The sequence below is a fragment of the Nicotiana tabacum genome, chromosome 3, assembly GCF_000715075.1.
Source record: "Nicotiana tabacum cultivar K326 chromosome 3, ASM71507v2, whole genome shotgun sequence".
In the NCBI taxonomy this organism is placed as follows: domain Eukaryota; kingdom Viridiplantae; phylum Streptophyta; class Magnoliopsida; order Solanales; family Solanaceae; genus Nicotiana; species Nicotiana tabacum.
In genome coordinates, this window is record NC_134082.1 from 213588718 (window position 1) to 213601840 (window position 13123).

The 13123-nt window shown below is 36.6% G+C and overlaps 2 protein-coding genes across 4 annotated transcripts; one reads left to right on the plus strand and one right to left on the minus strand.

Annotated features, from left to right (window-relative positions):
* Positions 1-1268: 1268 nt before the first annotated feature.
* Positions 1269-4326, plus strand: LOC107796933 (pentatricopeptide repeat-containing protein At5g56310-like). Its single transcript, XM_075250574.1, has 4 exons — positions 1269-3210; positions 3328-3573; positions 3687-3969; positions 4096-4326. The coding sequence occupies exon 1, from the start codon at positions 1395-1397 to the stop codon at positions 2850-2852; it is 1458 nt and encodes a 485-aa protein (XP_075106675.1). The 5' UTR covers positions 1269-1394; the 3' UTR covers positions 2853-3210; positions 3328-3573; positions 3687-3969; positions 4096-4326.
* A 527-nt stretch (positions 4327-4853) lies between these two features.
* LOC107796934 (B2 protein) lies at positions 4854-8310 on the minus strand. Of its 3 annotated transcripts, none has more exons than XM_016619754.2 (6): positions 8181-8310; positions 6791-7359; positions 6125-6225; positions 5519-5602; positions 5324-5434; positions 4854-5231 (listed from the first exon to the last, which is right to left on the minus strand). In XM_016619754.2, exons 2-6 carry the CDS (start codon positions 7347-7349, stop codon positions 5190-5192), a joined length of 897 nt encoding a protein of 298 aa, XP_016475240.1. In that variant the 5' UTR covers positions 7350-7359; positions 8181-8310; the 3' UTR covers positions 4854-5189. The 3 variants fall into 3 exon arrangements, with proteins under 3 accessions (XP_016475240.1, XP_016475241.1, XP_016475242.1); XM_016619755.2 differs by having other exon boundaries at positions 6791-7403; XM_016619756.2 differs by lacking the exon at positions 8181-8310 and adding an exon at positions 8071-8163.
* Positions 8311-13123: the final 4813 nt, after the last annotated feature.

Consider the following 13123-nt stretch of genomic DNA (forward strand, 5'->3'; position numbering starts at 1 on the left):
ATGTTATTGGAAATCTAACGGTGATTAAGGGCGGTGTGAAATCTGATATGTCAGAATATTGTAAGGCCGAACTCGCCTCGATAGCCACGGTGGATTAGTTGAAAATTAGAACGAGTGTGGCACTTTGTCATCTTGTCTACTGTAAAAATAGCACGGTATAGCTAGTTTTCGAACTGGTCATTCAAAAATAGCCAGCATTTACGAAGTCCAGCATAATATACTGGAGTTCGGTGCACCTGTGTATGAACTCCAGCATATTATGCTGAATCGGTATACTTTGCTGACTCTAATATAATATACTAGAGATTGGAGCATTGGTGTTCCAAACTCCAGTATATTATACTAGACAATTATACTTGCTGGAACTCCAGTATAATATGCTGGAGTTCAAGCATACTTATGCTACTGGCGTATTTTTCGGGTTTTGAACGGTATTTTCGCTCAGATTTATCTTTACATAAAAAGTGGCTAAATTTTGATTACTTTTGAAATTGTTCTATTTTTGAACAACCAATTGTAAATCCGGCTATTTTTGAATTTCTCCCTGTCTATTCATCATACCATGTCCCCAGCCCATTGTTTTTCTTAATTTTTGTGTTGATGCCGATTAAGGCACGTTTGTCCAAAAACAAAACAAAAAAAAACAAAAAATCAAAAATGTATTTGTACATGAAATTTTATAAGCTTTTGAAAAAAAAATTAAAATGAATTTTTCAAAAATCAAAAAGTAATTTTGAACACTTTTTCAAAATTTTCAAGAAAATATAATTTTAAATTTCAAATACCAATTTTCTACTTAACTTCAAATACTAATTTTTTTAAAAAAATTATAATTTTTATGTCCAAAAGTATGCCTGGTTAATTTCACAAATGTTGTTGGGCAATCACAATTTGGTACTATTTCAATTTTACTTATTTTATTAAATTATTCATATATTTTCTGGATGGACAAATTTTCACATTTGTTCAATTGTTCACAAATTCAATCGGGAGACAACACTATGTCGTACTATTTTCATTCCATTTATCTTGTCAAATTGTTCACAAGTTTTGTTGGATGGGAATCTTACATACTACATTGTCCAATTGTTCACGAGCTTTGATCAGTAGCCAACATTTCGTATTATTCATTCTACCTATCTCGTTAAATTGTTCACCGATACTGTTAGACAGATAAATCTTATAGGTATTATCAATTGTTCAAATTTATCAAAGGCATACAACCATTGTCAGAGGTGGAGGCGGAATTTTAAACTTATGGGTTCAGAATTTTGTTAATACTTTTTAAGTTATTGGATTTTAAATTAATAATTTATGCTTATTTAATAAATTTTTAAGACAAATATAGTATTTGAACCAACGCGAAAACGCCGTACTTATATGTAACTGTATGTATGACAAGAAGGAGGTTCTCAATAATGGTCCCGCCAAAATGGAACCTCTTCAATTTCAGGGGACTCCATTGCAGGCACCTCTGTACTATCACCGTCCGTCCTTATTCTCCTCCACGACTATCTCTTCTAGCGGACCAATGCACTTCAATGCACCAACTCAAGCAAATCCATGCCCAAATGATCATCACTGCCCGTATCCACGACAATTATGCCGCCAGCCGCTTACTATCCTTCTGTGCTCTGTCGGAATCAGGCAACCTTTCTTATGCCTTAAAACTTTTTGATAGTATCAACAAACCCAATTCATTTATGTGGAACACTCTCATTAGAGCTCAAGCTGGTAGCTCAACTCCCCAGCAAGCCTTGCTTCGTTATGTAAAAATGCGAAGGCTTTGCGTCACTCCCGGCAAACATACATTCCCTTTTGTACTGAAAGCTTGTTCCAACTTGACGTGTATTTATGTTGGTAGACAAGTGCATTGCCATGTCATTAAATTCGGGTTGGATTTAGATTTGCATGTTGTTAATGGCTTGATCAGAGTGTATTCTGTTTGTCGTGTATTAAAGGATGCACGAAGAGTGTTTGATGAAATTACTGAGCGAAATTTGAGTATTTGGACGACGATGATTTGTGGGTTTGCACAGAATGATAGATATAATGACGCTATTCAGTTGTTTGAGCGTCTGCTTGCGGATGGAATTGAGCCCAACGGAGCCACCTTGGCTTCTGTTTTGTCAGCTTGTGCTCAGTCGGATAGTTTGCAATTAGGAGAACAGATTCACGTATATATGGATGAAAAAGGAATAAAATTTGGAGTGATTCTTGGCACGGCGTTAGTGAACATGTACGCAAAGAACGGTGCCATAGTAGAGGCAAAGAATTGTTTTAGTGGTATGCGAGAAAGGAATATTGCAACTTGGAATGCAATGATTTGCGGTTTAGCTGCTCATGGGCATGCAAAAGAAGCAATTAACTTCTTTAAGAAGCTAGAACAAGAAAAGGTGAAGCCAAATGATATTACACTAGTTGGGGTTCTATCAGCATGCTGCCATGCCGGATTGTTTGACTATGGTGAAGGAATATTTCACTCCATGAAAGAGTTGTATGGTGTAGAGCCCAAGATTGAGCATTATGGATGCGTGGTTGACATTCTTGGGCGTAATGGGAAACTGCTAGAAGCTGAACAGCTCATAAGAGGAATGGTTTTGAAGGCTGACGTGGTTATCTGGGGATCCTTATTACATGCATGTCAGAGCCATGGAAACATAGATATTGCAGAACGAGTTGTGAAAGAAATTCTGCTTTTGAATCCAAATAGTCATGGCGTTTATGTTGTTTTATCTAATATGTATGCAGAGGCTGGAAGATGGGAGGATGTGGTAAAACTAAGGAAGCAGATGAAGGAAGGAAGCTTAAAGAAAACACCTGGTTGGAGCCTTGTAAATGGTGCTACATAAGTTTGCCCATCATTATTGAATCTTTTGAAGGAAATCGTAGTTTCAAATTTCACGGCAATTGCCATCGAGACCTGTATGTATAACATCTATGTGTAATACGATCATCAGTTAAGTTCCTTTAGGTAGACTGGAGTTTTTGGATTAAAGTGAATATCAAAACAAGTCTTACCTGAAACATGAACTTTCTTGCGTTCTTATTCAATCTTTGTTGAATGGGCTTGCTGTAACCAGAGTGACATGGCAACATTAGCACTTTCTTTGACATTCCTCAGGCAGTATTACCTCTCTCAGGGAAACTTTGTAAGCTCCATGATTCTGTCAAAATCCTGGAGGAGGATTCACATTAATAATGTTGAAGGTATTCATTTCGACTGGAAATAGAGATCTTCTTTCCTTTTCAATATCTTCTTATCAACGTGCTGCAGGGAGAGTGAGGATACTACTTCATAGCCGTTTCTGCTTTTCTTCACTTCAGGTGACAAAATCCTATCACTGCTAAGAGCTACTTGAGTAGAAGACATATACAAGCAAGTCTAAGAAAGAGGATAGCTTGAAGACCAAGGGATAATCCACAGCAGGCTTTAATTTCTCTTGATTGAAAAGAGAACCATACCTGGGGGCGCTCCAGCTTTCTGCCGCTGGATACGAGCATTATTGCAGGGACAAACACGCTATGCTGCCGGGCCAAGCAATTAAGATGGAAAAATACTTATTTTAAGTGGTACTGCAAACATAAAGCTGCTTACATTTTCTCAGTTCCCTGGCTCTTCAGATTGTTCTGCTCTGTTTTAGCTCTGATAGTGTTAGTACTCTTTGAATGAGTTTGAAACATAGGTATGATGAGAATCTGGGAAACCCATAGAAATATTCCAGATAGTACAACTCAGACCTGGGATTGTAACTGAGGAACTTTTCCCAAGGGCAAAGGCACACCTGAATTCATTGCTAGGAGCCACAAATGTGTGAAAGAAAAATCTGATTAGAAGGGTTCTGTTGCACTAAATCTGCTTAACTTAGCATGCCGCAGCAATGGAACCAGGATGGCAAATGGTCATCGAATGACAATGAAAAGTCAGGATGTCCCACAACATTTAGCTTCCACAGCCAGACAATAAAGGTGCTGCCTTTTTTCCTCATCAGTTAATTGATGTTGCTTTAGCACTTGATGGAATAATACTACGTACTGTTCTATTTCTTCTACGCCTTGTAACCTTACTTCATGCATTTACATCTCGCTGTCTAGCTCCATGCATGAAAGGATACTTTGGCTCAACTAATGGGACATATTGTACTCCAATTCAGTCAAGAACCTTTGATGTCTGCTCCACTTCTGTTCCCATTCTGACAGTCTGTATTCCAGCCACATGTTTTGGTTAAATACTAACATTTTATTAATGCCGCAAGAATTCGCATCCGACAGAAGTTTATACTATCTATTTTATACTACTGGAGAACATTTGATTCAGCGAAGAAATATTACCCTGTAAAGTTGGTCAGTGTTTGGTATATCTACTTGTGACTGCTATGTACAAGGAAGGCCAAATTGCAAGTTGTGCAGTCTGCCCAAGCCAAACACCTGAAAGTAAAGTTTAACACAATTATTTTGGTACATGTATCTAGATTATTATTCGGACGTACTATATGTTTGCACTTCCTTAACATGACGACGATATTTGTGGGGACAGTTAACGGTCCCACAACTGCTTTTCATACTCCATGAGCAGCGGAAGGACCATTCACAGTCCCAGCCAGCTTTTCATACTCTATATCAGCAGCGGAAGGACCATTAACAGTCCCAGTCAACGTTGGGTACGACACATTAATCTATCACTGTTCCCTAATGAGCAAAAGATAGCCACATGGTTTCTGCAGAAACTTGTCGCTGGATACAATTAAACCATCAACCCAATATTCTCATGACAACCCGCACCAAATTTCCTGGTGGATACACACTGGCATCGCCAAAAAGGAAATAAATTTTAAGAATTCAAGTGGCACAAGTTGGATGAAGCAGAGCTCAACTATAGATAAAGAAACACATTCTATCTTGACGTGTTACATAATCTTCTTACTCATCTCAAGTTTACAGTAAGATTACATGGCTAAATTTGTGAAGCTAATCTGCGAACATCTCCAGAGATGAGCATTACACTTATTTGGCGTACACAAGCCAATCCTAAATTTAGAACCGCTTAACCAGACTTGCCCCAAAAGCTTGCGCTCTGGAGAATCTACAGACAGCACACTGCTGACATGCACCACAAACCTATAACATACACATAGGCTACAATTCCTTTATGCTTATTAGTACAGGACACCAGCACGTGCACATAGCACCTAGACATCAGCTTTTTCACAGAGATCTAGTAAGTCCAAAGTCTGCAAAAACGATAAGGTTTTAGGGGTTAAAAATCTGTAGTCCCCAAATAACAGGTGAATGGAACTTATACGTGAACAAAATCTCATCTTACCTCAGGCACAGAGAGCTCCAGGCGGAACTTGGGGCCGTCATAATGATGTAAAACTGGTCTAAAAGCATCTTCTTCCAAAGGCTTACAGACTTTCCGGACACGGATCCTTACCTACGCGTTAAGTACATGAAACTGAATCAATACAGATTCTTCAAAAAGCCTCAATAAAAAGTGAGCTGTAATTCATAACCTCACCTGAGCAGGAAACCTTGACTCTCCTTTGCACTTTTTATCCTCCCAGGCAGTTGGATCAATGTTGGAACCTCCAAAACTCGATGCCTGCCCAGATAATTTAAAGAAAAAGTCATGGTGCATGTTGGAGAGACTCCATTGAATTGAATCCAACTTTTCTATAACATCTATGCTTACTGCATAAAACACAGTTGGAGAAGTAACAAGATAGGCCTTCTACTGAAGCTATTCTAAAAGGCTCTAGTGCTCAGATTTAACAAGATACGGTATTCAGAACACATTTCTTGACTAGAAATAAGAGGCCAGCAAGTTAATGCTCAGGGCAAAAGCAGAAAAACCATAAGGTTCCCCATGAAGTATAGAGCACATCAGACCTAACCCTAGGTGAGAAAATTTTCTAACCACAAAATTAAAGAAAAAATGATAAGAGAAGAAACAGTATATCCTTTGTATGACTAAAAATCTTATGCTTCACACTGCACGCCATGCAGCTTCCAGCATGAGATTTGATGTTAATTACTCTTTAGTTATGGAAATATAAAACAGTTGATATTATCACGGTTTTGAGCTCACACCAGTATAACCAAAAGTTAAGTTACTGCAACTAACCTCGAAGATACCATGCAACTGGTGAGTAGTGTAGTTATATAGGAACAAGGGTAACCCTGGTGTTATAGCCCTGACAGAATCTCTGTATCTAGGAGGTAGGCCTGCAAAGAAGTGATTGAAGTTTAGAGGTGATAGCAATTCGAAGAAATTTTCTAGCCATCATCTACTTATCAATAATTTCAACTTTTGTTGGTACTTTGCTATGTTGTGATTGGAGTTGAGGATAGGTGAAAGATTTCTGAAAAACATAACTGATTTCTACTTTGTTTACAGTTAGCCTTTGTTTCCAGTTGGCTCTGCTGGTATAAATTTAGTGGAACAAGCTAAAATGGTCTATCAAATTAGGGTATGAAAATACTTCTGCCAGCCTTGAAAACTAAAAAGTCACATAAAGTTAACATGCACAGAGGCTGAAAATCAAACAAAGAATAGTCTACTAAGCAGATGGAGTAACAAACTTGGAATTCATTTTCTTCAATTGTTGGCTAGTTGCTCTTTAGCTTCTAGCATAAAATATAGAGTAAATTAACTGGTTGTTAACTAAGCAGGTTCACCATGTAGTTTGTTCCACTAGTAACAAGAAATAAGATCCCTGGCTATCCAATACCAAACACAATAGTCCACTTGGGTAGAAGATGTCTAACATGATAGGGAAAAAGTAATTACCGAACAGCAGGCGCTTTAGGTCTTCCTGCATAGTATCATTGTTACAAACAAATATATATCCACCAAGAACCTCATTCTTCGGCAGTGTCTCAGCAGCAGGCAGAGTCTTAAACCTTTTGTCAACAGAGTTATTACCATTGGCGCTCTCAATGCTGTTATTGTTATTCTTGCCAGGTTCCTTCGTGTAGTTGCTGACATTGAACTTGCTTAATGACGTATTTCCCAAACTGTTAAAATCGGGCTTAAGATAAACTGGATTCATATTGTAAATGCCATCTGCAACGCGATTCTTGCTCATATTTTCAGTCATCTTGTTATCCAAATTTAACATGTTGAAGTTAAGGCTTTCCCACTTGTTATCTTCCTGAAAAACATAACTACCTCTGGGCCTAATTTCAGCTGAGCTCTTTGAAAGGTCAAGGTTATTCCTTCGTTCACCCTTGTACTTCATCTGCTCAGACAATTTTAGAGCAGCTGTTGACCATTTATGATCCTCTATGACTTTTGATTGCCCTCGAAGCTCATCACCAAATTGCCAGTAGCTGTGCATATTCTCCATATTGCAGTATCTGATTACAGAAGTATATGCCTTGAGAATTGCCGGAAAATGCAACTTTAAAGAAGCAAAAATCAGGTCCAATGTACTCATAATAAGTGAGTCAACCACATCAACTCATACTATATGAACGCAAGGTAAAAAGAAGAGACAGAACAAATACTAACTGTCTAAATCAACAAGTAACAATATTTGAACGTGATAAAGATCATCTAATAGCCTCAAGAATATCAATGTCAAGGTAACTGCAGACCGAATTATTTAACAATAGCAAATCACCTAAATCTGTAGAAAAAGGGAAACTACAGAAGAATATGGTTTGCTGGAATAAACAAAGAACTTGGAAAAAGTACAAGCATGCAGAGTTAAGAATCTATGCACTAAAAGAGAAAAGTTTATGGCTTAATTATATAAATAGCAATTAGCAGCATTTTTATAAGACACAACAGCCAGTTTTAATCTAATAAAGTTGTACATGAATAACTCATCCAGCAAAGAAGACTTCATTCCACAAAATTACCAATAAAGTTACTAATTTAACAAGGAAAAAGAGATCAAAGAAACAAAATGGATATAAACATGCAAAAGAACTTTAAAGACACTAAATTGACTAAGATATTTAAAATATTAAACTATCTTGATCCAATGAATCGAATATCAGAAAAACAAATTCGAAACTCGTAGTGAAAATGCAGCAAAATATAAGTCCAAAATTAAAGCTTACTGCAGATCATAGAAACCCTATATTTTGAGATTCAAAGCTAAACATATAGAACAGCAGAAAGAGCGAGAGTGAAAAAAAAGTTAAAATAAGTAAATAAATAAATAATCTACCTTTATCGCTTCGGCTGCGAAGACCAGTAAGACGCCGCGGAGGTGGAGGTAGTACAGATTTTTGGATATTTATACCTCCAATTTAAGCTGAAATGCCCTCACTTTTTCACTTAATTACGTTACTACCAAGATATTTTCAAAATAATATGGAGCTCTATATAAAAGTGTGACCGGGATGTCCGTTTCAATTTAGCACGCGTGACATGCGGTGAAATTTAGTGTTGTCGGTCGAGTGACCCCGAGTTTGGACTAGAAAAGGAATTTCATCTGTTTAAGCAGGCGTTTGGGCATAAAATATAATTTTTTTTTTTTAAAGGTAATTGTTGGTGTTAAGTTGGAAAAAAAAAAACTGTGCTTAAAATTATATTTGAATATATATTTTACGTGAACTTTTTTAGCAATTTTGTGAGGAAATAAATTTTTACATAAAAAAGTGATAAAACTCACATTTCAAATTTGAAAACTCATCTTCGCAAAATTTAAAAATTCAGTCCAGTGTATAATCAAATAATTTTTTTAAAAAAAGAATTTTTGTATGAAAACACGGGTTCTGAGGGCCGGTTTAATTTGTGACTCGGAGTCGATATTTATTTTTGGACCGATTCAAATTGAACTCAATCTGGATAATGCTCATTAAAAAGAAAAACGGTTGCTATCAAGATTTTTTCAATATCATTGTTTGACTCAAAAGATATCAAAACCTTTTTGAATAAATCAATCAAAGAAATGAAGGGGTAAATCTTAGCTAAGTATAATAATCTCTAGAATGAAAGATAAATAAGGAGAATACCGATAATAAGAATCATTTATCTGTTCACACCAATAGATCTCTTACAATAAAACTTCTCATATGTGTATTTACATCAAGTACTACGGATCAGCCCTGAAATCTCCCTCTACAAAGTTATTGTTCTTTATATGTATAATGAGTGAAGCCCTTCGAAGGAATATTCCTAATGTTCCCTAATGGGCATGCACTATTACAAGGGTCGTACAATCTCTTGTTTGCCTTAAGGTCGTCCCCACAGAACGTCGAGTTATGAGGACCTCGTCGTTCGTCGTACTCGTCGACGGTCGTGGTTGGTCAAATTTAGACTCATACAATTAGTCCATCCGCTTGTTGGGGTTGCAACTGGGTGCGTCCTCGATGAGCGGACACCATGCGTTCCTCCGGAGAAATTTGATCCTTCGAGGCATTACGGCATGGCTAATGGTGGACGGTCAGCGTGCTTAGCAAGACACTGGGTAATGCATTTTACCGGAAAATGATGTCATCTCCACGTGCGTCATCATTATGCGTGTTTTCGAGACAGGAGTTGATGGCTTGTTGCTTCGATTCTGGTGCCACTGTGACCTTCCTCTTCGATTCTGGCGCCACCCAATCCTATAAATAGGTGGAGGGTTTGTTTTTTCGAAAGTTCTTGGCCAATTCATTTCTGATTAACTCTCCTTATTTCTCTAAGCTTGCCCTGACAACCTTCTGCTTCTTCTCACATTCTTTGTTCACAACTTCTTCCTCCTTTCTTTTTTCTGTTGTATCAATACCTCTTTTAATAAAAGTATGCCAAGATCACATCGATCTCGTGAAGGAGTTCCTGAGGCCACCCCATTGTCCATGGTGCCCCCTTCGGGCAGTGAAGATATGGTGGTAGAAGAAGGTGATAGCCTTCCTACAGTGGAGGAGTTGCTGCCGAGACACCCCATGTCTCAAAGTGACTTCCTCAAATATCCCCCTTCTACTCCTACCCCCGTACTCTCTAAGATGGAGCAAGTTCACATTGACGCTCTTCGTGGAAAATATGGCATTCTCGCTCACGTTGAGGGAGAGATTTCATAGAGGTCCACAGACCCAGGTACTGCACTTTCTACGGTACCCTTTCGTGATTTGATATACCTTTCCCCTCCTCCCATTAGCGGAAGAGTTCTGTAGGTTTTATCAAGTTTGCCCTACACAACTTTCGCCGTATACGCTCAAGGTACTTCTGTTGTTGACCAAATATGCGGAGTGGGCAAAATGTGATGTTTCTATCCACCACCTTTTGCACATGTTCTCGTCTAGCTTCCACAGGGGTACCATGGTGCATTTGAGGCACCGTGGCACAAAAGTGCTGGTGGTCGGGATAGACGACCGAGCAAGTCACAAGTTTTGGCACAAGTACTTTTTTGTCAAAACTGAACACATCATTTTTGACCCCGCCAAGTTTCCAGAGCGATGGAATAAGACTCGTAAGTGTCGCCACTCGCTTTACTCTTCCTTCACCTATATTCATTGTAAAGTTTGTTTGCTTCTCATTTGCAGCTATGGGACGTCCACCCCGCCCTATTGCTGGCATAAGAGATTGGGTAGCCCGTCTGTACCCTGTCGCACCTCCTTTTTCCGCGCCCGCGAGGGTGAGTGGGGAGTTTTTTCCAATTAAAGGACAGTCGAAACGGGATTTATTTCTTTATTTCAGAGTCGCCACTTGGGAGATTTAGGGTGTCCCAAGTCACCTATTTTAATCCCGAATCGAGGAAAAGAATATGACTCTGTCTATTTAACAGTCTGTGCACCAGAAATCAGGATAAGGAATTCTGTTAACCCGGGAGAAGGTGTTAGGCATTCCCGAGTTCCGTGGTTCTAGCACGGTCGCTCAACTGTTATATTCGGCTTGATTATTTTGATTTGTTAAATACATTTTTATTGCATGATTTTATTGTTACCGCTTCTATTTAGATTTAAAGACCCTTCTTTGAATCGAATCACGCGTACGTATATTCGTGTTATAAATTATATTTTTTTTAAAACATGAAAACATGCGGAGTTGTGTCACGCGCACGTGTACACAATGATATTGATAATATAATTATTATTTTTTCGAATTTTTTATTATTATTATAAAAATAGACTTAAGTTCGAAATTGTGCTTAAATAAAATTAAGAACGTCTGTCGCTCTTGTATGATTAAATAGTGAACTGCACATCTCGGGTTATATGAAATTAATATTGATGATCTCCGAAGAACCCCTTTTTATTAAAAATTTGCTCGAAGTTGCGCGAACGCATAATCTGAATCGCCTTTAGAAGTATAATCAAGTCACGCGAACGCATCCTTAATTATGCAAATATTCTTGACAGTAATATAAATTCTCTACAAATGTTTATTGCATCCATCTATTTTAAATGTAAGAGTCATGAGAAATCACTATTTGAGATGCCTCTAAATTCCTTGAAAAGAATTCACAATTCATTAAGTGTTGACCGCAAATTATATTTTTTATGTGTGAATTATATTCCTCAAAAACCATGAGTTTAAAGAGTAAAATAAAAATAAAAATAAATAACGTGTGATTAATACTACCATTTTTATGGTAAATACAATATTTATCTACCCAAAAAGCGAATTGCGTATAAAACTTAGGAAAACAATTGATTTAATAAATGAAGTAATATTTTTTGAAGAATTTTCATTGTTATATTTGGAGCAAACGCTATTTACACATTTTTTGACTTAAAAAGTTACAATCTATAAATCTCATCCTTCTTTTACACCACTTGTTTTTTAATCCGAGGTTATAATTGTTTGGTTAATTTTGCTTACGAAGATTGGGTTTGAGATAAATAAACCAATTCTTATATTCTGCCTATGCGAATATTTGCAAACACTAACTCTATATTTTGTAAAAAATCATTGACATTATTTCATATATTAAAAGAAATGAGTTGATCGCGTTCCTAAAATAACTAAGCCATTTGTTATTAAGAAAGAGAACTAATCTACCAATTGATTTAATACTATATTAACCAACTAAAACAAAACTGAAACTCAAACTAATAAAATTTAAATGAGTAGAAGACATCCTTATAATCAAACTTCATTTACTTGCCATGTTGAAGCTTTTCATGACATGAATTTTCAGATATGTACCTGATATTGGAAGCAAAAGAAAATGATGATGAGAATCAGCAGCAATAATAACAGTACAATAGCAACAACTGCCCAGCAACAGTAACAACCCAGTAACAGACCGGTGGAGTAGTAATCCCAAAAACAAAAGCTTTAAGCTTTAAATGAAACAACAACCATTAATACTAATTTCTAACAAAGAAAGAAAGCAGTAGATTTTTTTTAGTTTTATTTTTATTTTGAAAGCTTAAATATTTTTCGGAATTTTTCTCTCTTCTATTCTCTGTCCGTTTTTTTTTCTCTCTATCTGTATTCTTGTTCTCTTTTTTGTGTTCAAGACTTCACATATATATAATCCCATCCCATAAATCCTTTAATCAATTAAATCAATACTTTTTCTCTACCCAACCCATTATCTTCCCACTCATCCCCATTACATTAAATAAACATATCACACCACCCCATTATATTTTGTCCCCCATGCTTTATTTAAAATAATGCAAGATTCCCCTTTAATTTAAATCTTGTCCCCCCTTTATATTAAATAATCATATCACAACCCACCCCATTTCATTTTGTCCCCCATGCTTCAAATAAACAATTTCAAAATGTACAATTCCTAAACTACCCCCTCCGACCTTACTGAAATTACCAAACTACCCCTGAACGTACTAAAATTTACCAAACTACCCATCAGCTATAACACATCAATTAATCAAACTTAACCAAAATATAGACAATATGATCAATTTCTAACAATATTCAAACAACAATATGAACATGGATGAACATCATAACAACAATATCACATGAACACGAATTGAACAACAAAGAACAACTAAAATTTGATTGAACAATATTTTAGCAATAAACAATCCTATTTTTCGGATTCAACAACAACAACAAACAAAGTATGAAGATTTCTAAATTCAATCATATTGAACTTAAAATCAACCTAACAACATTACAACAAACAATTCTTATATTAAACTTTAAACAAGATTATGAGAACAATTCAAACAATAATCAAAAATGGTAAACAAGAAATCAAACTATACA

Bases quoted from the DNA above. Each gene is read 5' to 3' on its own strand.
- LOC107796933 (XM_075250574.1), top strand. From the start codon at position 1,395: ATGACAAGAAGGAGGTTCTCAATAATGGTCCCGCCAAAATGGAACCTC.
- LOC107796934 (XM_016619754.2), bottom strand. From the start codon at position 7,349: ATGGAGAATATGCACAGCTACTGGCAATTTGGTGATGAGCTTCGAGGG. The intron at 5,435-5,518 runs GTGAGGTTATGA...CTTAACGCGTAG, and splicing joins AGTCAAGGTTTCCTGCTCAG to GTAAGGATCCGTGTCCGGAA. The intron at 5,232-5,323 runs GTAAGATGAGAT...TCGTTTTTGCAG, and splicing joins TGGAGCTCTCTGTGCCTGAG to ACTTTGGACTTACTAGATCT.